The 27,690-nt window shown below is 42.0% G+C and overlaps 1 protein-coding gene across 3 annotated transcripts in view; it reads left to right on the top strand.

Annotated features, from left to right (window-relative positions):
- The window catches only part of IQSEC1 (IQ motif and Sec7 domain ArfGEF 1), a 357,209-nt gene that overhangs the window by 79,923 nt on the left and 249,596 nt on the right, over nt 1–27,690 (top strand). For 2 of the 3 annotated variants that reach the window (XM_080386139.1, XM_080386138.1), the window contains exon 2: nt 2,903–2,932. The exons of the other annotated variant lie outside the window; for it this stretch is intronic. In XM_080386139.1, the coding sequence (XP_080242265.1) occupies nt 2,903–2,932 (30 nt within the window). The remainder of the gene's footprint in view (nt 1–2,902; nt 2,933–27,690) is intronic. 3 annotated transcript variants of the gene reach the window in all.

Genomic DNA, 27,690 nt, shown 5'->3' with positions numbered 1-27,690 from the left:
CCTTGCCTTAGCTAAAATCCTTCTGGAGCTTTAGCAAGAGGAATAGTGAGTTGATGGGGAGATGGTCTAGGATGGCTGGTTGCTGTTTTGGGTGACCGCAGAATACTCTGAGTGCCTAAAGACGTTTCCCCTTTGTCATTCTGGTCAAGGAAAGGCAGAAAGTTCAGACATTAAAAATGCAGTTGTCTCAGCTATGGTTGAAAACTTGAAAGGCACAAGCAATTACACGTAACATCTTTTTCAACTGCAAGGTGTATGTTCTGCAAGATGTAATTTGCTGAAAACTGAGTGTGGGAAGTTGTCAGTTAAACACTTAATTCATTAATTTTTTTATTACTCATGGGGATGCATAGGTGAGCTTATTTCTCTGCCTCCCCTTGCATTCATGTGGCTGTCAGGGGTTAGATAACTGTGTAGAAAAAAGCTACTGTGATGTTGCCTGTTGTCTATCAGAATACGTAAGTGTGTCTAAAAACGTGACCACTTGAAGTGACGGACAGGCTTTGAAAAAATGAGAAGGGAAGCACGGGAACTGATGAATTAACACTGTGCCAGCTTGGAATTCATGAAGCTGCAGTCTGAGGATAGAATTTAGTCCTGTGGCCGTCCTCTCCTCCCCTCTGCTCTGGTCCCTCTTGGATGTGTTGAGGGGTGTGTGTGCAGACGGAGTCGAGCTGCTAGGTAGTAGGGCAGGGTGCCGGGTTGGAATGCAGCCACTGCTGATGTCTTGCGCAGGTCGGTATGTTGCAATGTCTTCAATACAATGAAGTAATGCAGCTGGATGTAAAGCCATTTGATATCAGATCCTGTCTTCGTTACCAAGAACTGGCAAAGTGTTCTCTCTTGAATATTTAAGAGCTTTTCTGGGTGTGGATTTGTGGGATTGCTTTTCCATTCCATGTTGTTTTATAAATTCTTTTTAATGTGCAGTAAAATGAATCTTGTGATAAGATAATGATGCCAGTAACACCCAAATTCTCAGAGCTGTTAAGGTCAAGAAAGTTCTTTGTATGGGTAGGTACTGCATTGGGTACGCGAGATGCTACAGGAAGTTTTTTACAGTGGTGACAGAGATTGTTAAACGAAAACTATACTTCCTTAAATGAAAAGCTGTGGTGACTCTTCATCTCAAGTAAAAAGACCACTGTAACGATTTCAGAAGAGTGTATATTGAAACAGAGTTCAGCTCTGCAGCAAACCTTGTGGGTTCTCCACTTTGCTGGGTGTTGCAGGCAGAGATTGTGCCGTGTGGCTGCTTACAGCACTCTGCTTTCCAGGCAGAAGTGGATTCACTTGGCTTTGGGCAAAAGAATTTTCCACTGTGCTAATTTCTCTTCTCTTATACAGTATTCGATGATGTCAGCTGTCAGAAACATACTGATACACCTACTTGTAGCTATACCTGGCCACCTTTCTGTCCCCTGCGCTCAGCCCACTGAATTGCAACTCTCCTGCTGCTGCCAGGCTCTCGTGGGGCAGGGGGCTGTGCTCCTCTGTTCCTCCTTTCCTCAACTTGGGCTTTTAAAATCATCTAGACTTCTTTGAGCTTGAAGAAATTAAAGATAATGTCAGAGCATGTAATAAAGGGGGAAAAAAACCCCAACAAATCATCAATTTTTGCTACCAATTTCTAAAATAGATTCTGATATTTAATACTTTTTGCTTTCTGGCATTAGAGTTACAAAACGTACTAGCCGTAACTTTTTTTTACTGCCTCTAGCATAACATGCAAGTTATCATTGGAGATGGAGGTCATTCTAGTATTAAATTGGCTGTGTTTTTTTTTGTTGTGTTGTTCCCCACTTCAGTCAAACTAGGGAAGGTTCTTTAGTTCCTGAGGAAGTACCTTTGTCTTTGATTTTGAGGAGGCAACTTCAGTGCTAGCATGTTGTCGCTTAAGTGCTAAATTTTGGAAGTTCATATTGATCACCTTTTTATTTGGGTCCCTGGTAAGATGACGATGTGGAAGGGGTGTTCTGAGGCTGGTTTGCTCTGGAGTCTTTTGCGTTGCTTTGTCTGATTCCTGGTTTTGCAGAGCCTACTGATGTATTTAAGGCTTCTGTAGCGCTGAGGCTGGATTATTTTGGAGTGGGGAAGGAGGGGAACTGGGCACACATGGTTGTACGTTTTCTTCTGGATTTTGTGTTGGTGAATTGCTGGGAGTATTGTGTTTAGGTTCCTCTTTGGAGAAGGAAACCTTGTTTGTATGAATGACACTAAATTAAATTCCCTTACTTTAAAAATATTGGAGAGGGAAGGGGGAGAGGCTTTGTTCCTGTTTTGATAAAATTATCTCACCTTGAAAAACTATACTCTAAGTTCTGTAACTTGGTATATCTTCTCTCTCATCTTTATACATGTATGAAATTCAGACAAGTGTGGGTTTTTAAATATTTCAAATTACTTTTATTTGCAAGCCTTAGCCCTTTCTGCATAGTGCCTATTAAGCCTGGGGATTAGATTCCTAGATGTATTTGCCTATGACCTTTTCAGCTACAGAGTGAAGAAAAGCAAAAAAAAAAAAAGTACAAAGGTACAAGCTAATCTGCTTCTAGAATAACGTTAGAGGTTGGTGCTTTTCACTTGCAAATATGGAACATAAATCTTTGTTATTGCTCATTTAAAGAAGGTCTTTGTTGAGGGTTCAGAGGGTCTCAGCCCGTATTTTAGTATTGTGGTCACTGGCTTCCACTGTTAACTGGTTTTTAACTTCTAATAGATCTATTCTAAACTTAGACTGGTTTCTTTAAATGTGTTATTAGTAGGGAAAGTACAACAAGCCTGAGAAACTAACTGAAATACAAAGGGAGAGAATGCATCAGAAGGTCTAGCATTTTTAGACTGTCTGGCTTATAAATGCTAGAAGTAATTATGTCCTAAATATTTGTGTATTGCTTTACAGGTCTGAAGGTGAAAGTTCAAGAAGCATCAGGTATGTGTACATTGTATTTTTTCTGTCTTGATGTCTTTGGTCTAAGGAAATACTGTATTTCAAAAGCATAATTTTGTTTGAAAGTGTTCAATTGAAACAGATTTTTTTTAAAAAAATGTGGATTTTATTGGTACTACTTAGCATGCCATTTGTATTTTGAATAAAGGATCTTCAATCTTGGATAAGTTCAGTAATAGATAACATGATATTTCCTAAACGCTTCTGTCTCCAGTATGGTTTAAGACTCTATTAGTTTTGATAATTGGAAGAGGTTATTTGTAGTTCATTTTCACTGTTTTCAGTCCAAATACATACTCCATAGTCATTTGTATTGGCAAAGCTGTGAGCCAGCTGCCTGCCAGTTTTGGGGGGAGCATCCATGCTGGGGAGAAGTCCACGGACGTGTTCAGGCTTTCTTAGTAGTTTCCTCTTCTTGACAGCAAGAACGTTCATTGACTTATTATTACAATACTCATTATGCACTTGGAAGATTGAGATAATTTAGGGAATTTAATGTAATTATCAGGTACTTTTAACTTATTCAGTATTTTATACTTGTTAAGGATATTTTTTTAAAACCTATCTCTGAAAATGTGGCTGTGAGAGTCGGACTTGCAGAGTACATATGCTCTGAAGAGGACTGAAATGTTGAAGTTACATACTTGAACCTGAAAGTGTTCCATGTTCGTTAGACTGTTACAATCAAGCAGATGCCTTGATTCTTAAGCAGTGTGACCATTTATCAATGATAACAAGATCCAAAATACTGTCTGTGGGTTCGCTGTAATACCCTGGAGCTTGTTTTAGGGGTTATCAGGACTTTGCATCTAAGGATGTGGTATTTTATTTGTGTGGGGGTTTTTTCTTTTTTTTTTTCTTTTTTAAAAGAACAACAAAAACAACACAGCAAAAAAAACTCAACCCAACAACAAAAAACAAAGCCAAGACCTTCCCTTGCAGAATTAAAAATCCAATTCTTATTGATAGGTGTGCAGACTATCCACAAAAACAGGTGAATTGCAGAATAATTGATCTGATATCAGAAAAACAGGGGTCTCCAGGAAGCGTTCCAAGACCCTCTGAAATGCTTTTTTTTTTCATCAAGCAGAATTTCAGATCAGTGTATGGCACTGAGCTGAGCTCGAGGCTCTGCCGGGGAAGCTGTAACATATTTGAATATACAGAAGCTGTAACATATCTGAATAAACAGCAGCTGCCCTGGACCAAATGGCAAGCTGCTGCAGTCCAGATCGTAGGAAGATGTCGGAGCTTTATTCCTTGGGGATTTTTAACTCCCAATGGGGTTGCCAATGTGCTGGCAAGCTGTGGAAAGGCTAGTGCTGATCAGCTATCGCAAAGAAAAAATAAGTCCACTGGCATGAGAATTTACAGAACTATAACTGAGGTCACATTTCAACCCCTGACAGTCGTTCTGGTTTCAAACTGCAGAGTCTCCTGCAGGATCTGAGCATCCAGATGTGGAGGCAGCTGCTGAGCACCCCGAGAGTCAAGTTCCTCTCCTAGAGGCTGTATTTTGAGGCATTTAAGTAGTGTGGAGATGCAGCTGAAAGCCAGTTACTTCAGATCTGGTTTGGATGCTACCTAAACCCCAGTGTTACCAGAGCTCCAGCCCTCGCTGTAGCATGCGTCGGTGAACCGAGATGATTTCATTGCGGGGTGTGCACGTGTCGTTTGGCTGCTGGGTGAAGGGGGTGGGCTGCAAGACTGGTAGAATAATGTTTACATGTCTGGCCAGATAAATTCCACACCTTAGAGGAAGGGTCTGCTCAGACTCGGTGCGTCTGTAGAAACTGGCACTACTACAGGGAGCATGTTTCTCCCATGCGCAGGCGTCAGGGTTGTGATAGTGACAATCAGCAGCACGTGTTCTATATGGAAACCTGAGGGCAGGCAGCGTGAGGCTTGGAGCGCTGCTATAATCTTCTGGTTTGAGGCTGTTCAGTGAATTAATGCTGTTATTCAGCATGCACTTGAGTTACTCCAGGACAGTTCCAGACTTCTGTGATAACCTAAAATTAGGCGAAGAGATGCGTGCGGTCGCGGGCAGTGCAAGCAGGAGGCAGAGCCATGTTCCTCCTGGAATGGTCTTTCCATCCGGCTCTTCCATCCTCTCTCTCAAGTTGTGTTTCTTCAGAGAAGAGGTGAAATGTCACAGAGAACATGCTTTTATATTTCTGCCTGCATAGAATCCTGGTCAGCTTTCGTCTTGTCTTGGGCAAAAGCTCACTTAGCTCTTTACCTGTGTCTGGGTAGATGCTTTACATTGTGGTTAATTTGCTTCAGACTGTTTTCCTTGATTTCTGCCAAATGAAGATGAAGTGTAATCATCTCAGATGAAATCGGGTCAGTCTATAGGGGATAGTGCTTAAATATCATTCCTCCTCATGGAAATACCAGGAAAATACTGGCAGATCCGTGTGCTGACTGTACTGTGCCAGCATCTTCTGCCAGATTGTTCAGTTGGTTCTGTGGAGTGAAGCATGGCAAGGAGCTGCGAGCAGGTGAGGGGCCAGGAATAAAACATATTGGCTCAGCACTAACTGCACCAATACTGCGCTGAGGTTAGTTAAGGGCTTATGTTTGCAGTCGGTAAGTGAAAGTATCAGGATTGTAGCATTTGACTCTAGCATGAGCACTGAAGATAAAAGGATCACTGTAAATGGAGAAGCCGCTGTGGTGGTTGGTTGGTTTTTTTTTTTCACATCCTTTCTGCCAGGAGATTGCTTTGAGATCAGATGGATGGCTAGCTCAGCACGTCTGTCACTGAAACCTGTATCCTAGGACAGTCCAGTGGCTTGTGACACAGGAGCAAGACCGTTCTCATGTTCAATGCTACCGGGGGTACGAGGCGACCCGGTGCAGTGATTAGCTTTTACTTTTGCACTTCTAGCAGATGCAGAGAGAGAAACAGATCGCTCTTTTGAATTCCGTGTGGGTCTCAGCGCTGGATGGCATGGGCATCGAGCTGCGGAGCAGCTCTGCTCTGCATCAGCTTCATCCTTCTCCCTTCCCTCCCTGCTTCCTGCCAAACCTGCACCACCGCCATCCTTGTTAAACTTCTTAATTCTTCTAGGAGGGTCTTGTTAGAAGTTTTTCTTAGAACTCTGAGCATTACGTAGAAGAATTAGGATTCCAAAGGGCAGGCAAATAAATGTATGTTGTGGGTTTTTTGGCTTGTTTTGTCCCTGTCTTTCCCTCCACCACCACCACCACCACCCTTCCCCCAGCTGTGATGTGCAGCTGGGGCTGGCAGGCCATACCAGTCTGGCACCAGTCGTGCCATGGGACTGGGAATCCCTCAGTTCGGTTTAGTCTCTGCCAGTTGAGTGTAATCAGACTTTTGTCTGAGAGATTTGGAATAGCTGGCATTTTCCAGACTGGAATGGAATATCCACTACAAGTGATACCCTAGAATTTTATACTGTTGCTCAGTTGCAAAAGTTATTGCCTTGGTGCATTTGTTTTTCAGTAGCTTTATAGCTTGTCATAATGATGAAAATTTATCCAAAGAATGTTTTGAAGCGTCCTGAAATGCAGCAAATGCTGAATCTGACTGCAGAGACAAAGCTGATGCAGAAAAGCAATACGATTCCAGGTAATACACTGAAACAATTATCATCTTGATTCCCCCTACACACACCCCTTGGCTTTCTCATTATGTGACCAAAACACCACTATCCTATTGTTTGTGCAAGCCCTTAAAACTCTTTCTGCATATAATATTGTTGTACTGTAATAAACTTGCATTGGTTTCCTTTTGGTGAATGCCCTGTAATTTTCAAGTCTAGGTATTTGTTAAATCTATTAAAATGGATAAATTGCATTCTCAGATGTAATGAACACATCCACAGTGAGCTATGAAATTGTCAGTGTGATGGTCCTTTTTAATTATCTGTCTTCGTATGTTTTCAGCAGAAAATTTAATTTGGTTTACAAGCAATTCTAATATTTAGTAGCATGACCTGACAGTTACAGATATGACTGTATATATGTAGTATAATCTATCATACTAAAATTTGCAAGAATAGCATGTCTCAAGGTTTAGTAACCAGAAGACGTTCCTCTTAAGTCTTCTATGGACCCTGCGTGTTTTCAGGAGCACAAGGCAGCAGAATGGAGGATTCAAGCAGCGTACGAGGTGCAGAGGGACTCAGAAGATCAGTAAGCATCACTGATGAGCAAACCTCTAAAACCTCTCCAGAAACAATACCTCTGTTCTGGCTTGCCTTCCTTTCCCATTTTTATTCTTCTAAGAGATTAACAGTAGTATGAATGGCTCAGAGACCTAAGATTTAATTAACCATTTCCCTAGGTATTCTTTTGCTGCTTTTCTGCCAGTAAAAGAGGTGAAATTAATTATGTTTGAGATGACTGTAGCTACTCCACACAATTGCTCCATGGTATTGCTGGTGTAACACTGCTACAGCTGGTGTGTCAGTTGGTCGTCAGCAGCGCAGAGCATCTCCCAGACCCTGTCCCAGCAGCCACCCTGTGAAAAATAAATCTTCAGTCAGACCACTGGAATTCACCTGTCCTCTTTAGGGTTTTGTGTTTCTTTCCAGTTGTGTGCTTTTGAAAGGAGAAATGAACAGGGTAAACTCTAAAGTAACAATACTGCATAAAAGCAGGGTGTTCTCATTGCTCCTGAACTGAGAGGTGCCAAGGCTGTTGCCAGAAACCTGTGGTGTTCCATGAATATCCACATAACTAACTTAAGAAAAATGCAAGGAAAGAGGGGAGAACCTGAATTAAAAAAAAGAAGAGAAAAGGGTCAGTAGAAGCACTAGCTGTGCAGAAAACATCAGCTAAGTTATTTAGCTGATCCAAAAGAAAAGTCTCGGTCTGTAATTCTTCTCAGTAAGTAAATAGATGGAGGAGGTGTAAAGTTCTGTGTTAGTTGAGGGCCATGCAAAAAGGCTAATTTCATGTAAAGGTGTAGGTTAGATTAAGTGGAAAAGTAATTGTCTAGTTTAATTTAGAGCAGGGAAAGATTGTACAAGTATCAGCCTCATTCTGTGCTGTGTGGAGTGGGAGGAATGGCTGTTAAACAGACCTTGTCAAACTTCAGTAATTGAGACAAAGTCTAGCAGGAAGCAAAGTTTTGTGTGTTTTTGTTTTATTTTACCCCAGTAAAATCTACTTTGTGTGACTCAGCCTTCTCTCTGATAACCTGCAAAGTACAGGTTTGGGGGACTTAGAGACAGCTGGACTCATAAAACTAATTTCCGAGTTCAAATGTATTGCTTTGCAATCCAAGTGGCTCGGTGGGTGCATCTGAAGAGGGCCTTTTCTGGCTGGTTTGCATCCCTCCATAAAGCCTCTCTACAGTTTTATAACCCGTCCTTAAAATGTGCAAAAGCACAATTTGTTACTAATTAAAAAAAATCTTTCAATAGATTTCTACATAAATATCAGGCTGACCCTCAACAGTAGAGTGGAATATGATGAGGTTCTTGATGTTAATTTAAACTAGTTTTATTACTGCTGTATAAATAAAATATATGGAAACAGCTTCTAGTAGCTGAGATGGCTGTGGAGTTGCTAACGGCTTTAAAATTGCAAAGCTTTAATGTGAATTTCAGAATGAAAGGACAGCAGTATGTTAGATCAAGTTGTCAGAAATGTTTGTGTCATCTTTAATAGTTAACTCCACGCTTGTAATATTAGAATATGGGGTTTTTTTTCCTAAAACCAGGATGGAAGATCTACTTTTATAGAATGAATGAGTGCAAAACTTAAAAAAAAAAAGTTTAATAAGATTGGGAGTATTCCTATTTATTCTTAGAAATCTGTCATCCTGTGCAACGTGGAATCACGTGAAAGGTGTGCCGTAAGGTATGGGACTTCCCAGGAGTGGGGGATACTATTGATGTGGAAGCCTTTGTACCATGCTCACATCAGCGCTCTGCCTGTAGTTTTTGGTCATCTCCTTGAGCAATAGGAACAATTCCTCCTTTTCACCCCACACTGTATGCTCTGTCTCTATACACTTAACAAATATTTTGTAAGTGCCTGACTTCATTGGGATGACTGCTTGCCTTCATCCCCTCGCGCTTCATTTTTGTGCTGTGAGTGATGATAAAGTACCGGGGCTGCTGGGTCCATGCAACCCAGGGCTGCCAAGGAAGGACATCTGACACTGCAATCTTCTCGAAGAAAAGATGATTGTGACTAGAGGGGAACGCAGCTTGCCCCAGGAGCTGGGGCCAGGTCCCAGGAATACTGCCCAGGGATGGTGTATACTTGCTGACGTGGGAGGGCGAGCTCAGGTGCTGGAACCACAGGACCAGCAATGAGGAAGTCTGGTTTCAGGCCCAGCATCTTCCCCACAAGGCTTGAGCTGCGTCCTTGCGTTTAATTGTGCACTTGAACCACACTTGGGAAACTGGGTGATGTTTAAGACAACGGAATGTTAAATTCTAGCTTTAGATAAAATTATAAAAGTAGTGAAGTCTGGAGATGCAAGCATTAGTGTGTGAGCATTCTTAAAAGGTGAGCAGTATTTCCAGAGTAGATTTTTTTCTTCAGTAACTTACATCTCTTACTAACATCTTAGAATTAAGCTGTTATTAACAAACAACTGTAATTGTTTTTTCCAGATGTTCTTGAAGCTGATGAAAGCAAATTAGCCCTAGGTTGTTGGTATTATTGTTTCTGAAGCCTTGTGCCAGCATTCCTGTTTGCAACCAGAATGTCTGTTCTGCCCTTCCGACTGCCAGAGGACCACACGCTTATCTATAAGAGTTAATACCGGACTGGATTTATTTTTCTCCAGACTTTGCATTAGCGTTATACCTTAGAAACTGTTTTATGAAATGGTATGTGAAGGATTAGGAAGGCTTACTAAAATCAATAATCGGTACAATCCAAGGTGCTCAGAAGGTTTCTCACAATTTGTTTCTGCTAAGCTCTGGTGTTGCACGGAACTGTAAGAGGCTCTTGAGGCTTGTTAGTTGTTTAATTTTTTGACTACTTAGAAATCTGGCAGTTAATTGGAAGATCTTTCTCGGAGGCAGAACAGCATCAGTGTTGTCTTGTACTGTTACCTGTTTGACCCTTCAGAACTAAATTTGTAATCGAGAGAGGAACTGGAAGGAAAAAACCCGCACAACGCCACAACCAGCTGGTACAAACGATGTTGTCTGTGGTCAAAGCCCACGGTAGATGGTTGGATGATGGTACGGATAGGTGAGCTCTGGACTAAGTGTACCAAACACCACCATTGGTGAGTTAGTTTGAAATGAACTGATAGTAACATAGCGGTCAGGTTGGGGCCCCTCACTGGAAGAGGGATGTAGAGGGGCTGGAGCGTGTCCAAGGATGGGCAATGGGGCTGGGGAAGGGGTTGGGGCACAAGCCCTGTGAGGAGCAGCTGGGGGAACTGGGGGTTCAGGCTGGAGAGGAGGGGGCTCGGCGGGACCTTATTGCGCTCTACAGCTGCCTGACAGGGGCTGCAGCAAGGTGGGGGTGGGGCTCTTCTCCCAAGTCACGAGTGATAAGACAAGAGGAAAGGGCCTCAAGATGTACCAGGGGAGGCTTAGATCAGGTATTAGGATTTATTTTTTTTTTTTTTTCACTGAAAAGGTGTTGAAGCATTGTAACAGGCTTCCCAGGGAGGCAGTGGGGTCTCCATCCCTGGGGGTGTTTAAAAGCTGTGTAGACGTGGTGCTGAGGGACGTGGTTCAGTGGTGGCCTTGGCAGTGCTGGGTTAATTGTTGGACGTGATGCTCTCAAAGGTCTTTTCCAACCTAAATGATCCTATGACTGAATATGTTCTGTTGGGTGCTCTGTGACATGTATGGGATAGGAACACCTTTTCGGTACACAGTGAATGTAAACTGTATTCGTGGTGAAAGGGTTCCTGATCAAACCGGAATTTTTGCTCCCTTCGCTGTTGCTTCAGCAAGGCTTGTCTTTGTGAGACATGGTAAGAAGGTAACAACTTGCGTGTCAAGCAGAATAATCTTCTTAGATACTCTGCACAACCAATGTCACTGCAGCGCGTGGGCTGGTGGCTGATGGCAGTCCTTCCCCGTCAGCCTTCTGAGGAAAGTCACAAGATTCTCTGACAAAGGAAGCAGGGAATGGAGGTTTGGGTGGTGATTGCAAGACACTTGCCAAGTTGGAAGAGGGGAAGGTGATACTACTTCATGCAGCCAGGTTAGCTGGAGTTTTGCCTCTGTTTTTAGTGTGCTCATGTATCTGAAACTACCGTGTGCCCTACCTACACCCCTGCCCTGCTCGGGGTATACGGTGAATTGATTTCATCAGAGATTGTAAATCGGAGAGCAGAGCATGGCCATATATATGCTTTATATGGCTGCCTTGACAAGGGAAGCCACTGTCTGTTTTCACAAATTTGTCACTTCATGTTCTTTTTACTCTTAAGTGGAATGAACTCACAGTAGTAAAGCTTTTTCCTCAAGTGTAATTGCATTCAGTGTAACAAAATAACTTGGCAGCATCAGTAGTGGTATTTTAGGCACTTGATTTTTTGGGAAAGAGATTATGGGAATTAGTTGTAAACTGGAAAGAGACCTTCAAAATTTCCTGGTGATACTGAGTGCCTTTTTTTTTTTTTTTTTAACTTGCCTAGTTAGAGGTGTTTTAAAAGTTTCTGATTTTCAAAAAAAGGTTGACCATATACCTGAACAATCGGTCCAAGTGTTATAAATTATATATCGGACTTGCCCAGCAGAATTATTAATGTGATCAGCAATTACATTCTAAAATGTAATTTTCAAAAAATTAAAAAAAATTACATGCCAGTCCAGTATGGGTAGTTGATCAGTGACTTTTTAGCATTCAGCAGCTGCAATAGTGTAGATATTTTAGCAAGTACAATTTCAGAAAGTTAACAATGATAATGTAGGTCAGAAGCATACACTTTATTTCATAAGCCTTCTATTGTTTTTACACATCCTCTGTTGGAAGAAGAAAAACAAGAGTCATACTGTGCTTTTTTGAGGCAGTTTAGTCAAGAAGTGAGTTAACAGAGTTCTAGTTCCCCAGGTATTACAGCCAAAATTATATCATTGCCTCGGAGCATCCTGTATAACTGCATGGTTGTGCTAGCTGGTGGGAGGGGGGTGGCTGAGGGGACCTCTTTAACCTGAGTCTTCAAAAGAAGTCCACAATTCTGTGCTTCCTATAGTAAGGGTTTTATTTTTCTGGATTGCTTTTCAACATGCGTTTCATGACTCAGAAGTTTCAGGTACTGTAAATGATTCTAAGCATCAGTGCCTTTACACTGTCTATATTTTGTAGAAAAAATAATCTGTGTGAACTAAGGTAACTGTCTTTCCCTCCGTTAATGCTATTACCTTAGACTCATTTGGCAAGGAGATACAGTAGTGTTGTACTGATAGGTGAATTAAAGGGAAAAATGCTGGATTTTTTTTTTGCAATAGTTGTGTAAACATGAGTAGGTGTCTGCAGTTTAATGGAGTTTTTCATTTCAGGTAATGTATTACACCGCTATTTTTGACTTCTGAATTACTAAGATTCCAATTTTTATACTGAAAAGTAGAATCAAGTCTTGCTGAAAACTGGATACCATCCAGGTGGATAAACCAGCATATGTAAGCATTATGTCTAAAATTATTTGCACTGGAAATAGATGACTGTAATTTGTATAAGTTTCTAAGTACTGATTGTGCTCAACAGAATTCTCTTGACAGGCTGGCAGTTGTTGAATTTGCAATCTGTAAAAGACAAAGCTTTGTAAGTGGTTTCACATTAATTCAATGCAGCTAGTTTTTATACTCAGTCCTTGAAGGAGTTGTTCTTGTTCAGAAGTAGTCCCATTGGTTACTGTGTAAGATAAGGCTGCCTTAATGAGCAATATGTGTGAACAACTTAATTCAGTAAGTTGAGTGCTTGTGGTGCCACCGGATTTCTTTCTTGTGTAGATAAAGTATTTTGAATTTCCTTAATGATTTTGCTATTCCATCTCAGTTGGTTTTGTTCTTTTCTATTAGAATACACATGAAACACGCTAAATCTAGGGGATGGAATATGAGAATAAAGAAGGAAAAATCATAGACTATTTTATATTTTGTGTAGTTTGTCGTGTTCTTCAAGGGCTTTGGTTAAAGTTGGTCTGGAGCATCTGCTGAACAGTTTGTAATTACCCGGTTGAATTCTTGTTTCCATGCCCTCACTCTAGGCAAGACAGGCAGGACTCATGTGCGTTTTGAGTAAAACTTGACACATCTGTTAGCTGTTTGGGACAATGAGAATCACCTCTAAATGAACTAGTGTTTTCAGTGAGCTGAAGGCAGCCTGCTGTGCAGATCATATTAAATGAGGTTGCCTTCTGCCTCCTTCATCTGCTTTTCAGAAGAACATGGAATCTGTGTACCCTTGTGACACAAATTTTTCCCTGGCCTGTGAAGTAGGCAGAGATGTGTCCATCACATACAGCTGGTGGGGGGGGCAGGTTTAGAACACAGAACAGTGGCACAGTGAGTCCAGCAGAACCGCTGCTGTAGCTGGTGCAGGAGTTCCAGAGGACAGGGTATGAGCTGAAGTTGGTTTATCTTATGAATTTAAACTAGGGCTTTTTCTTTCCCTTTTTTTTTTTTTTTTTTTTCAATGGAGGTGTGATTATATTTGCATAGCCCTGTGAGGACATGAATAATAAAATCTGACTTTAGGAACAGAATTAACTGGTATAATTTCCTCTCCACTAGAAATAATCTACACTAATTATTGGAAATACATGTGCATGTGCAAACTGATAGGATCATGAGTAGAACACAGTGAGTTCTGTTAATGATTTGTCTCTATGTACTGCTGATAAAAAATACCTCCTTGCGTATAATCTTTCTTTTGAAAGAACTCGTATGCTAGACACTTACAGATAGGACTTTTAGCCAAAGGTACCTTGCAATGCAAGATGCAAGGTTCAGGCACAATGCAGCAATGTTTACGTAGGAGTCTGTGCATTGACAACTTAAAATCAAAGAGAGAACATTCACAATTTTTCTTTCTGATCTCAATGCTTTACACAAGTAGTCATGGTTAGACTAATTCAATCCAACGGGAAAATGTGCAGCAAAAATAAATGTGTAAAAATATACTGATGCCTTTAAAGGCCTTTTTCCCTTTTTGCTTTTTTAAAATCTATATTCTTGGTAGTTTTATGCCTCAGTGTAATTCAAGAATGAGCCTTGGTTTAGGAGTGAACCGTGGTTTAGATATCTGGTTCCTCATCTGAACTGTTTTAATGATACTTTTGGAAGTATTCCAGTAAGTGCAATTGTCAGTAAATGGAAGATGAAGTAAGCAAACATGTATTGGAGACACTGAGAACAGAATCATATGCTAATAAAAACATAAAGACAAAAAGAACAACTTTTTATGTTATCACAGTACAGAAGAAAAATCAGTATCCTAAAATAGACATCATAAATAATTGGAATCAAGGCTAAAGCTTTGTGTGTGATGTAACTGCTTCCGAGGAACTATTGAAGAAGCGGGTTGGAGTGGTTGTGAAGGCATGTTTATGGCTGAGGTGGTGATTGTTGGTTGATTCCCTCCCCCCACCCCCCACCAGTTCTTCCCCTGCTTTCCAGAGGAAATGTCAATTTTTGTACCATTTTTATGGGGCTGTCAATAGCTTTGTCTGTACTCAGGGAGTTCTCAGAAGTTCCTGACTTGTGGTGGCCACGCGGTCCTGTTCAGAGGCATGGGGAGTGCACCACTGACAGGGACCCCTGCCAAAAATCAGGTGGGGCTGTGGGTGCACTGGTGCTGTCCGTGAAACTGAAATAGGGCACAACCTTCTGTGGGGTATTTGTGTGAGGTGGATGGAGAAGTGGAAGGAGAGCAGGAGGAACAGATGCCAGTAGAAGTCAAGAAGTGCTGTTTGGGTGGTTACCATCCTTACAGCCATGCTCAAGCCCTTGAACCCCCCAGGCAGGGACTCCTGCTCACTTAGGAAAGTGTACAAAACTGTCTCCTACTTTCTTATAAACTCTCAGAACCTGCTGGGCAGAAAACTTGGGCTGCTCTTCTTCAAGAGTCCATGGTACCTTTGGATTAGGTACAAATCAGACTACTTAAATGGCTGGTCACTATCACCACCAGTAATTTAGTTTGTATTTTACTGAAATGTAACCAGCTTTGCTGTTAAAAAATGTGTTTTCCCTGCTCTAGGAGAAGTGTTGAGAGGTCTGAGCTGTGTATTGTGCATATTGGAAGCTGCTGTGGCAGCCTCTTGGCTGCCTTTGGAAAGTACTTTTAGAGTTGATCTATGGGATACACAAGTTGAACTGAGGAGATGTTGTCCATCTGATGTGGACAATGAGGAGGAAGGATTGGGTGTCTAGGTCATTGTGTGCCAGTACAGGCGTCACGGCAGCTGCGTGTGACTGACACCTTTGGGGCAGCTAAATGTTGTTATGGGAAGCAAGTTACAGAGCCTGTGCTTCTAGCGCAGCCTGTAGAGCAAAAACATACTATTTGAATAAATATTACTATTCAGTTCATAAATATGGGAACACTTTTTTTCCAAGACCTACTTAGAATTTTTCATTATTTGGCTTTAAAAGTGAAAGTTAACTTTAAGCAAGATGAGGACAGATTTTTATTTACTAAAGGTGTTTGGAGAGGAAAAAAACCCACCACGACAATACGGCTACCTGCACAAGACTAATGAGAACCCAAGAAAGGTCAACCTTGAGTCATTCCCGTACGTGATAAGCAGGGGAAGGAGACAAGGTCCTCCTGTTCCAAGCTGGTGGGGTTTGCAGGCTTTTTTGGTGGTTTGTTTGTATTTTTGTTGGGGTTTTTTTTGTGACTTTGGTTTTCCTTTATTTATACTTTGATAAATCTTCAAATTTTCTCACACTGTGTGTGAACATTCCCCATTTGGGAGGTGGGGGAGAGGACAGGTTTCTGTAGTGGGTTATGGCAATTTTAAGTTGACATTAGAGACTTCTGAGATGTGTTTTCCAGTATTAGGAAAGAGAACCCATGTAGCTTTTGTGCATAGAAACAAATTGTGCCTCTTGCTGTAAGTTTCCCAGTACAATTTGCAGTAACCGTGGAGATGTCTTACACTAACATGCTCATACAGGGGATTGGATGAGAGAAGGAAAAAAAAATCATTTACATATATAATTGATGATCATAGAAGGGTTTGGGTTGGAAGGAACCATAAAAGACAACCTAGTTCCACCCCTGTGCCATGGGCAGGGGCACTAGACTAGGTTGCTCCAAGCCCCATCTTTGAACACTGCCAGGGTCAGTCATTTATAATCTATTGCACACGTGGTGTGTACTTGAAAGCAGACTTGTGAACTGATGAACAAAACCTTTATTTATTAGAGAAGTGTAACTATGCTGAGCTTAGGTGAGTGGTGGAGTGTAGGTGTAGACATCCTTGTGTTCTGTGATATGGAAGTAGAGGCCAAGGAGTTCTTTGAGTTTGGTGAATGTGTTGCTTTTTTTTTTTAGTGTCTGGTCCTAACGTTTATCTTCAGATTGCTGTGGCCACCAATATCAGAGAGATATATCACTAGATTTGATAATGGTAGCAACCAAACATTATATCACGCGATTTCAAACTATACGCATGTTGTTCTACCTTCTTTTGTAAATGAAGCTGTAGATTTTGTCGCCTTTTCAAAGATGAACAAAACTAAGTAAGACAACTCTTCATGTGTACTTCTTGTTCTTAAAGTGTAGTGAAGCCTGTAAAGGTTTCTGTGACTTCTTGAGTAAAAATAACTAACTGAAAGCCTTAACCTTTTGTGCCTCCTTGCTTTGCCCTATCATTAGCTGTCTTCTGTTGAGGTTAAGAGGAGAAAGTAAAGCATTTTAACTTATCTCCGTAATGGATGCCCTTACTTGCTGAAATCCCATATTGATTCTACAGTCTTATCTGCTGAACATATCTGTAAGTACCTGTCAGCTAGTCTTGCCTAATTTCTGCCATCAATTTGGCCTCATTAACTTATTGTTGATTAAATCAAGCACACTACTTGGGATACCCCTGTCATTTATTTATAACAGTTAACTTTATCAGGGGAATAAGATTCCTCCTCTGAATTTTAATGCAAGAAACACTATCTCTATAGAAAACTAGAGACTGGAGCCAAAATTGATAGGGCTGGATGGAATACTACATACACTTGGCATGTGACACATGGAAAAAATAGTTTGAAGGTAAACAGACTTGCTCCTGGTTTTAGTCAAGCTTTATTCTGACCTGTATTGTGTATGGTGCAGAAGTCCCAAGTCGTATACTCAAGAACTACGTTTTGAAGTGTTGTAAGGGTACAGTTAGAGAACGTTCTCTGGATATCTTCAGCCTTCCAATTTCTTTGCGTGCTTTTGTTATAGAGTCAAACTTAATTTGATCTTCAAAACTTTTGAAGTGGTAAAGACTGGAGCATATCACTCATACTAAACAAACCTTGAACTTAAATCAGTCAAATTCTTCCTTTCTAGATACTGTAAACCAATCGTATGCATGAATTAAGATGGCTTACCATTATTCAGTTTTTTTAGGGAAAAAAAAAGTCCCTTTGTGCTCAAACAAATATAAAAAATCCATCAAGAATTCATTTAAATTTCTAGCCTTCTAATAAAACCCTCAGCTCTGATGCATAAATCAAGGAAAGTTTCCACTCTGCAATGAAGATGAGGATTTCAGCTCACACGTCGTCATTTAATATGTGCTCAGAATATATGGAGATAAGCTTGACTTGCCTGAGATGTCACAGCTCTTTATTTTTTTCATCATCTTTTTTCTGCTGCCTTTGGTTTCGAAATGAACTGCTTTGAAAAGCACTGCTGTAAGTAACCTCCTGACCAATGCATGTCTTTGCAAAAATGACAATAGAATTCTCAGAAGCACAGCTACAGAGGACTATATGCTACCGAGATAACATTAGCAGGATATCTGAGTGTCGCTTTGATTGTGCACTTTATCTATTGTAAGTGAGTGTTTGACTTTGAAGAGCTAGGTCTGCTGTGACTACGGACTACTATGTTATTTGTAATCCTTTGGCACTAAAATATGCTGTGCTTCCTGAAGTAATTGTGAATTCGTTGGCATTGCTGCGCTGCATACAGCAGATGTAATCTGGTTCCTTTAGAGAATGCTTTCCACAGCATCCTTCAGAACTGAGGTATCAGAATAATTTAAGTCTTACGTACAGATCTTGGAGAAATGCATAAGGACATCTGGAAAAAGGTGTCATCGTAGAGTAGTGTGCACACTGCAGAGGGAAGAAATACAGTGGTCATTGCTTTGGGATGCTGAAGAGAGACTTCAAATAGCACTCACTTAAAACTGATAGCATAAATAGGCCTACCTTTAAACTCTAAACCAATCTATACCTGCTTTTGGAGAGTCATCTTTCTTGGAAGCTCAAAGCAAAAGTCACTTTTCCAAATCTGGATTCATAAGAAACAGTTGACTTTTGTTCTGGCAGATTTTCTGGACCCTCTTAGGAAGAAGTAGTATCGTTCTCCTCTAAGGCCTGCTGTAGCTGGCAGCTCACGTAAGAGAATTATTCAGACAAAAAGCAGAGCTACTAAATGAACCAACAGTTGGTAGCTACTTGGCCTTTTGTTGTAGCTACCTGATTTATTTTATGAAAAAAGAAATCTGAGGAAGCTGAACAAACAAAGCAAGGATGCTCATGGCTAATTACGGACTCTGTAAATATGGCTGAGTCATCCATGAATCCTGTTGTCAGCATTTTTCACTGTTCTTGCATTCTGTTTAGAAAAGCAAGGAATGGTCTGCCTAAGTATTTTGGCTAGATCCAAAGAGGACTCTAAAATGTCAAGGCTAAGTGACTAAACATTTCAGTAATTTCTGGCTTCACTGCTTGTCTAATTTGCTTCATAATCCTTGTTCTATAGAGCTGGAGGAATTTTTCTTGGACCTGCTCATGAACTGATTAAAATGGAGGAGGTCTGAAGGCGTTATGCTGATGCCATGGTTTCAGAGTCCAGAATGTCTGCTGGATTACATTGTAAAAGAAAATAGTAGAGGGCTTCACGCCATTGCGTTTCTGCTAAAACCTGTGGCGTTTGCCACCGTGCCCACGTTCTGACTGGAAGGTTTCATCAGAGTAAACCTGGCTCTGGGAGGTGGCTCTGTCCCTGGAAGGGCATGCTGTTTGTGTGCTGGAGGGGGATGGCAAAATGGTCTGCAGGGCGGGAGGTGCTCTCTGCTCAGTCAGTTATTTAAATGACTGATTCTTTCAGTTGTAGCTCCAGCCCTAATATGATCAGAATCGCTTCTGTCTCTTCTTGCCCTTGCTGTATAGGATCCTTATTTTATGGCAATCCATTCTCTTTCTATAAAGACGGAGCATGTGGGAGATCGTTCTTTCAAGTCTTTGCTTCAGCAGATGAGTCATTTCTCAGTGCTTCAGGGTAATGAATGTACCTGCTTTCTTGTGATACAATCCTTGCAATGCCTGAACGTTATTAATGTAATGCATGTGACACACAAATCTGTTTCTTTAACTGCAGTCTTGTTGAGAAGAGATGATGGACAAATTTTTGGAAGCCAGGCTTTTTGTAAGAAGAAATCAGTGCTATTTTGATAGCATAAATCGGAAAGGTTACACGTTCTCAGGATCTACGCTTTGTCTCTGTAGTGGTGCTTCATTATTTGAAGGGGTTTGCATAATTGTGGCTTATGTCCTTGTTCTCTCCTAGGATATGCTTCATAATAACTACAAAGTTTCCTAAAAAAACCCTAAAGTAAATCACAGTAACATTAAGTTTTCCTCTGTAGAACATATGGTTTCTACTCCTTGAAGACCAAGCCCTTCTTTGGTCTTGTGGAGATACATTCCAATACTGTAGATGTTCTGAGACAACATAACATACTTTGCTGGTCTGAGTGTTAAATAGTCAAGATTTAAACTGCCCTTCTGATGCCTTGCTGGGAGCGACCCCACTTCTAAATTGCATTAGATTGTTGAAACTATAACAAACACCCCAAACCACACACCCCATTATGTAATGTTGGGTGGAATGAACTTAATTTAAAAAAATAATCCAGGAAATACTTCTACGGCTACTCTAGAAATACGAATAGCAGCTGGCCTTTTATTCCTCTGCTAACATTGTACATCCTCACCATTCATGCCTAACCTAAGTCATTACCAGTCTGAGGGTTTATGGAGGTCTTTTCATGTAGTTCAGTAATGAGCGTGTTCATTATCACTTTGAGGAAAAAGATCCTGGTGCTGTTTCTTAGATAAAATAGGGCAATACTGAAGGTTTAGGATTAAACAAGAATCATAAAAGCTGAATTTTTTACTTTTATATTTGCACTTAACTAGTGGCAAAATTGATAACTACTGCCTGAAAGGATGTAGGAAGTTACTAGGCAATGGGTAGTTAACAATAGGAGGAGGGTGGAAGGGTACCCTAAGACACTTGTATGCAAGCAAATAAATTACTGGTTCCTTATTCTGAAAGGATCATACAATTATAGAATGGTTTGGGTTGGAAGGGACCTTAAAGATCATCTAGTTCCCGCCCCGCCCCCCCCCCCCCCCCCCCCCCCCCCCGCCACAGACAGGGACACCTTCCACCAGCCCCGTCCAGCCTGGCCTTGGGCACTGCCAGGGATGGGGCACCCACAGCTGCTCTGGGCAGCCTGGGCCGGTGTCTCACCATCCTCAGGGTAAAAAACTTTTTCCTAATACCTAATCTAAATCTACCCCCTTTCACCCTAAAGCCATTGCCCCTTGTTCTGTCATGACATGCCCTTGTAGAAAGTCCCTCCCCAGCTTTCTTGTACCCTTTAGGTACCGGCAGCTGCTGTAAGGTCTCCCCAGAGCCTCCTCTTCCCCAGGCTGAACAACCTCAGCTCTCAGCCTGTCTCCATAGCAGAGGTGCTCCAGCCCTCTGATCATCTTTGTTGCCTCTGGACTGGCTCCAGCAGGTCCATGTCCTTCTTGTGCTGGGGGCCCCAGAGCTGGCTGCAGTACTGCAGAGAAGAGGGGTCTCACGGGAGCGCAGCAGAGGGAAAGGATCACCTCCCTCAACCTGCTGGCCATGTGGCTTGTGATGCGGCTCAGGACACTGTTGGCTTCCTGGGTTGCAGGCACACACGGCTGGGCCATGTTGAGCCCCCCCAAGTCCTTCTGCCTCAGGGCTGCTCTCAATCCATACTGCCCAGCCTGTGTTTGTGCTTGGGTTTGCCCTGACCCAGGTGCAGGAACTTGCACGTGGCCTTGCTGAACCTCATGAGCTTTGCACAGGCCCACCTCTCAAGCCTGTCGAGGTCCCTCTGGACAGCACCCCATCCCTAGGGTGGGCCAACCGCACCACTCAGCTTGGTGTCATCAGCACACTTGCTGAGGGTGCGCTCAATCCTGCTGTCCATGTTGCCAACAAAGATGTGAAACAGCACCGGTCCCAGTACCAACCCTCAAGGAACACCACTCAGCACTGGTTCCACTTGAACATCAAGCCACTGACCACAGCTCTTTCAGCACAACCATCCAGCCAATTCCTTATTCACCATGTGGTCCATCCATCAAACCCACACCTCTCCAGTTTAGAGACAAGGATGTCATGTGGGACAGCATCAGATGCTTTGCACAAGTCCAGGTAGATGACATCAGTTGCTCTTCCCTCATCCCTCAATACTGTAACCCAGTTGTAAAAGGCCACCAAATTTGTCAGGCACAAGTAGCCCTTAGTGAAGCTGTGTTGGCTTTCACCAGTCCCCTCCTTATTTCCCACATGCTTCAGCCTAGTTCCCAGGAGGATCTGTTCCACGATCTTGCTGGGCACAGAGGTGGGACTGACCAGCCTGTAGTTTCCTGTGTCTTCCTTATTTCCCCGTTTAAAAGTGGGGGTTATGCTTCCCCCTTTGCAGTCAGTGGGAACTTCACCGACTGCCACGACGTCTCAAATAGGGTGGGCAGTGGCTGAGCCACATCATCCACCAGTTCTCTCGGGACCTGTGGATGCAGCTCATCAGGTCCCGTGAACTTGCGCACCATCAGGTTCCTTGGATGGTCTCGAACCCGAACGTCTCCCACAGCAGGTGGCCCTTCATCCTCTGGGTCCCTGCCTTTGCCACCTGGGCGGTGTGGCTGGAGCACTTGCCAGCGAAGGCTGAGGCAAAAGTCACCGAGTACCTCAGCCGCCTCCATGTCCCAGGTAACCAGCTCTCCCATTCCCTTCCAGAGAGGGCCCTCGTTTTCCCTAGTCTTCCTTTTACCACCAACGTACCTACAGAAGCTTTTCCCGTTGCCCTGGAAGTCCCTGGCCACATTTAATGTTCTCGGGGCTTTAGCTTTCCTGACCTGGTCCCTGGCTGCTCGGACAATTACCCTGTATTCCTCCCAGGCTACCTGTCCTTGCTTCCACCCTCTGTAGGCTTCTGTCCTGGGTTTGCCTCGGTCCAGGGGCTCCTTGTTCATTCCTGCAGGCGTCCTGGTGTGCCTCCTGGAGCTCCTCTTCCTTGGGACACCGCTCCTGAGCTTGGAGGAGGTGATCCTTTACAGGATGAAGTGATTCGTGAAACTTGCCTGTTCTCAGTTCCAGTTACAAGTGAGAAGTATTAGTTAGTAAAGTGTTGTAAGTAGAAAGAGTAAGCACCTTTAACCTGCAAAAGAGGAGTTTTAATTTCTGTTCTGACTTCCAGAAGATAAAACCTAGGCTGTTTTTTTGTCGCACTTTCTCCTAACAGGAGTGAAAAGTAACTTACGATATGGAGGGAATTTCCATTTAAATTTAAGAAGTAAGAAAATGTAGTCTGGAGTGCTCTCCATGGGCTATTTCAAAGTAAATGCATTCTTTATTCTGTACGTTCTCCAAGTGATGTTAGATCTTCTGCTTGAGCATCTTCCTCTTTTCCTGTGTCACTGCAGCAGCAAATAAACTCTCCTGCCTCTATGATGGAGGATATGAGCAAACATCTGTCCAAGTGGCATGAATTTCATGCAGCTGCAAATAATTTTCATTAGAAAACATAAGCCTGTCATTTATACTAACTAATTTTTTTGGGGGAACTTACACTAGTTTTCAAAATTAAAAAATTGAATTGTCGTTATGACCTTTTAATTGCTTTGCAGCAGATGGAGCTGACACACAATGCCTTTCTATGTTAGACCATAACGTGTGCTTAACTGATTCTTAAATGAACTGGTGGTAAAAATCTAGATTAAAATTCCTATTTTGAAAGATAGTGTAGTGTGCATGTGCTTTTTGGAAGACCAGGTAATGAAAGCAGGAGCATTTTGTGTGGTTGTGTGCTTTTTATAGGGGAAAGATATATATGTAGGTATCCAGGTTTAGACTGTTTCCTTAAAGTGTTGATGTAACACTTTATTCATTACATTTATTGTAAATATTGGTTTTTCTCTTGGCCTTTGTTCACTTTGCTGTCTTGTGTCTTTATTGTGAGCCAGAGGAAAAAAGCCATAAGCCCAATATTCAAAACCAGTATTACAGTGGAACAGTTTATATGCAGATAGAGCTGAATACTTGGGATGCTTGTAACAGCTACATTTTCACTGAGAGAAAATTTCTATTTTAAAAGTTGTAGAAACGGAAAAAAAAAAAACAAAACCCAAATTAATACCTTGGTTTTGTGTTGTTGCAAAAAGCTTAGGGAAAAACTTGGAATGCTGGTAATGGATTTGGAATTAGGTGCTTGGTGTAACAGGGAGTGTAGGGGTGATCCATGCAGCCAGGGCTCTGGTTAAAAATGTCTTGCACTGCTTTGAGGAAGGACAAAAAAATGGGGAGAAATATTATTTCACCTGTCACAGAAGTGCACACTTCTGAAGTTTGACATATAGAATTAGGCATGTACTGCAAGTATCCAGGCAAAGGTAAAAAAGCAGCAATATTACCCAGCGCGTGCTTAATAGCTTTTCAAACTGGACATCCCAGTTATTAGGTTTCCTTTGGTCTTGCAGCTGCCTGGAGCAAAGAGCACTGTATCAGGAAGGCTCTTTCCTTCCCTGGAGATGCCTGCACGGCCGTGTATTAGGGCATAGGTGTGCCTTGTGTTTGTATTTGTTGTTTGGGGTTCTTTTGTTGTGTGTTTTTGGGTTTTGTTTTTTTTTTTTTGTTTTTGGTTTTTTTTTTTTAATTTAAAAAAAAAGCTCTTAACAACGTGGTTGGGGTACTTTTGTTCTGATAGCAAGAGGTTATCGTGAACATGCTTAACCTGCATTTGACAATCAGGGCTGAACTGACTGTGTGAAGATTGGAGGTGACTTTTAGAACAGTAATTTTGAAAAAGTAGGTGTTTGTACCCACCCCCACCCCACCCTGCCCCTCACCAACTCCAGCTAATTGCTTCAAAGCAGCAGAATTGCATATAATCTGAAAACATTTTTCCATGTCCCCTGGGCTTTGGTAGGTAAGAGAGTGTGGTTGCAAATCTAGGACAAAAAAGAGGTGGTAAAGCAGTGTTAAGGACAGGGATGCAAGCTGTTCCACACCTTTGCTGGTACAGGGGCAAGATTCCGATATTCTTTGCAATTTATTTATTTGTCCCTGAACTTGAGGGTGAAACCAAAAAGGGAGCTATTAATAAATTATTGAAGATTTGTTCTGCCGTGGAGTACTAGGACTATCCTGTGTTAGGGTCCTGTGCTGCAAAATGTCTGGGATTCAGCTGAGATTTGATCACTTAATTTAACAAATTGATTAGATTATGGCTGTAGTAAGCAGAAATGCTGATTGGACAAAACAGATAATACTGTGAATTACGAAGAAAAGGTGAATGCTGATTTTTTTTTTTTGTCTGTGTGTGCACACTAAATTAATACAACTTTAAAACTCTATATCCACACTATATCCATGTTAGGTGTTTTACTGTACTAACATTTGGAAAGAAGATAACACTGGCTTTGAGGATTCTGTTACCTCAATGTCTGTGATAATGAAAGACACCTACACTTAAAATTAGGAATAAGTAGAGCATGAAATACTACACAGTGTCCATGATGAGAAGTTAGAAAAGTGTTTAGGAAAAAAAAAAACACAAATGTGGAGAAAACAATAAACTTGGCATTGATAGATCTTGGCCAGCCAGATGATGTCAAGTTCCACATCAACTTGAGTGCACTGAATGCCTCAGAATACATTTTGGTTGAGCTAGTTTTAACTAAGCTTATCAAATTTTAACTAGGATATTTTTTACTAGGATTCCTGCAAACTTTGTTTGCCTGTGCTTACAAAGCTGCCGGTACAAATGCACCACAAGTGTGAGTTTGGGAATGAGTAAATTTCCTTGTTTACATAAATAAGGTCAGGAGGGCACTGTTCTTGAACCAGGGTAGCTTGGAACAGAGCCTGCAGGTGTGGTGCAGATGACCTCTGTGACTGACCCTCACCGCTGCTGTCTGTCATCTGCCGTAGCTTTCTCTCTCCAGTATCTCACTGTTCTCTTCTGTCCATCTGCAGCGGTGGCTTTTGGCACCCTCGGCAGCTGTGTCACTGGCCAGGGGCTGTGTGGAGCACCAGCAAGGTCCTGGGAGCATCTGTGGCCCTAACGCTGTGTCAGGGGAGGAGGTGCCAGGAGGGGAGAGGGAAGAGCGACTGAAGTGATGAGTCCCTGGGGGGAGCCCGATGACCTTGGGGTGCAGCAGTTCAGCCGCGGTCTCTTCTTTGAGTCTTTCCCGCGGAATCTGTCTGGCAGCCAGGCAGTTGCAAACTATATTTAAAAAGAAGCGACAGGGACTTCAAATAGCATCCTAAGTGCCATTTTCTGTACAAAATAATGACCAATACTGTGAGATAAGAGAAGGCTTAGTGCATTTTAATAACTTTATAATGAATAAATCATCTTTATAAGGTTAATGAAAGCAGATACGATGTGAAAGATGAAAATGTGGTTGCTATTTAGGAATTCCTTTCTAAAGTGTGTCCCTCCACGGTCTTGACCAAATAGTCTCAGAGGAACTGTGGTGTGAATTTATGATGTTTAATGCATCTAGCAGTCTTGCTACCTAATAAAAGTAGTCTATCTCCAAATATTTACTGAACTGCATCTTACATCGCATTCGCATATCTAGCTTTTCTTCTCACTACATGACTGTTGGTCTGCAGTATCATAAATACTGAAAAATGGCATGTAATTAAGACTATTTTCTATTAGTAAGACTTGTCATTGAACTAAGGGCAAATATTCCAAACACAGAGCAAAATCCTGCTTTTGTAGACACTTTAGTCTGTTATGCTGACACTAAGTGGGTATTTTGATATGTCAAGTGACAAGATAAACACAGCACAGTTCACTATTGCTGCTTTTTATAGTTTCATAATGGATGTTCTTCACTCTTAAAAAGGCACTACGCAGCAAAAACTCATTCATTGCGACTCCTTCATTTAGTTTAAACTGGCATATAAACAGCTTCAAGAATTGCCGAACCCATTTAGAGGTTAAAACGCAAGCGAGAATTTATTCCTTTGAAGCACATATTCTTTTTATTCTTCCTTTTCCCGATTGCTTCTTAGGTGTAAAAATTAAGCATCTTCCGAGTGTCTGTGCCTGTGCTGCCCCCGGCTCAGACGTGTGCGTGTAGAGAAGCACACACATGGGGTGCGGGCACGTGCACTGCCACCAGAAGGGACGTGGTACTGGCCTGCGGAACGGAGGGAATGGCAGCGATTTCCTTAGGGACCCTACCAAAACAAACCCAAGGGTCGCCAGCTAAATACCTAGAAACCGACTGGTTTTGCTGGTTTAAATATACATAATGTGTATATGTTGTTCTTACAGAAGGGTAACAGTGTTTTTTATAAAACTCTGCTGCCAGCCCCGCGTGCTGACCTTGGCTGGAAGCGGACGGTCCCTCTGCAGTCCAGGCGCGCTGCTGTTTCTGTGGTTAGCTGCACAATGGGTGTAAGGCTGGAAAATCATACGTGAGAGGGTCTTGCTGCATTTGAAACGGGCTCTGATTTTTCTGATGGTTTGTTTATTTTAAAAAAAAAAAAAAAAAAAAAAACCAAAAACCAACCAAAAAAGCAACCAAACACACTCCATCAGACAAGCTGTGTCACAAGTCCGGCTCTTTCCTGCGAGAGCTTTATTAATCAGGTTTTGTGATGTTTTGCTCTTTGGGACTCTTAAATTTAAAAATACTTCTGGCTGCTTACTGTAAATTCTTCTTAAATGTGTCTGTCTGTAGCTACCTTAGACTGTCTACTGTGAAACACAGTGATGCTTTTGAGGTATAGCAGGATGATTTATCAGGAGCGTTGGGGCTTTATTTACTTATTTTGAGAAATAAGCTGGCGTACACCATAAGCCCGCTTCCTTTCGTGGCTTGGCTGAAGTGCATGTGTTAATACTGCTCTGAGGATTTCAGAAGCCTGCCCGAGGTGTGCGTGTTGAGTGCCACTGGCAGATAAAAGATCTTTCCTGTCCGCTGCCTCTGCTGCTTCTGCTCCTGGCGCTGGAGGTGGTACTTCCCTGTCTCTCTCCCGTGCTTTCAGTGTCGCCTTTGCTAAGGGAACAATTTATCTTGTGTGCTGTCAGTGTTTGATCACTAATTGGCATTTCAAAGCGCTGCCATACAGCAACTCAGATTGACTTTCCTGATTGTGTTAAAATACCTGCAGAAGGTAACGCAGTCTCTTTCAGCATCCCGATTCACGTTTTCAAAATGCTGCTGGAGAAGAGGCTTATCCTAGGTTATAAAGTGCCTGTATTAAGCTGTTGAGCGATAACTGTGATTTTAAGAGTTTATACCTATTTTAAACTGATGTCCTAT

The sequence above is a fragment of the Falco punctatus genome (genome assembly GCF_963210335.1).
Source record: "Falco punctatus genome assembly, chromosome: 4".
Taxonomy (NCBI): Eukaryota; Metazoa; Chordata; class Aves; order Falconiformes; family Falconidae; genus Falco; species Falco punctatus.
This window is presented reverse-complemented; position numbering and strand designations above follow the sequence as displayed.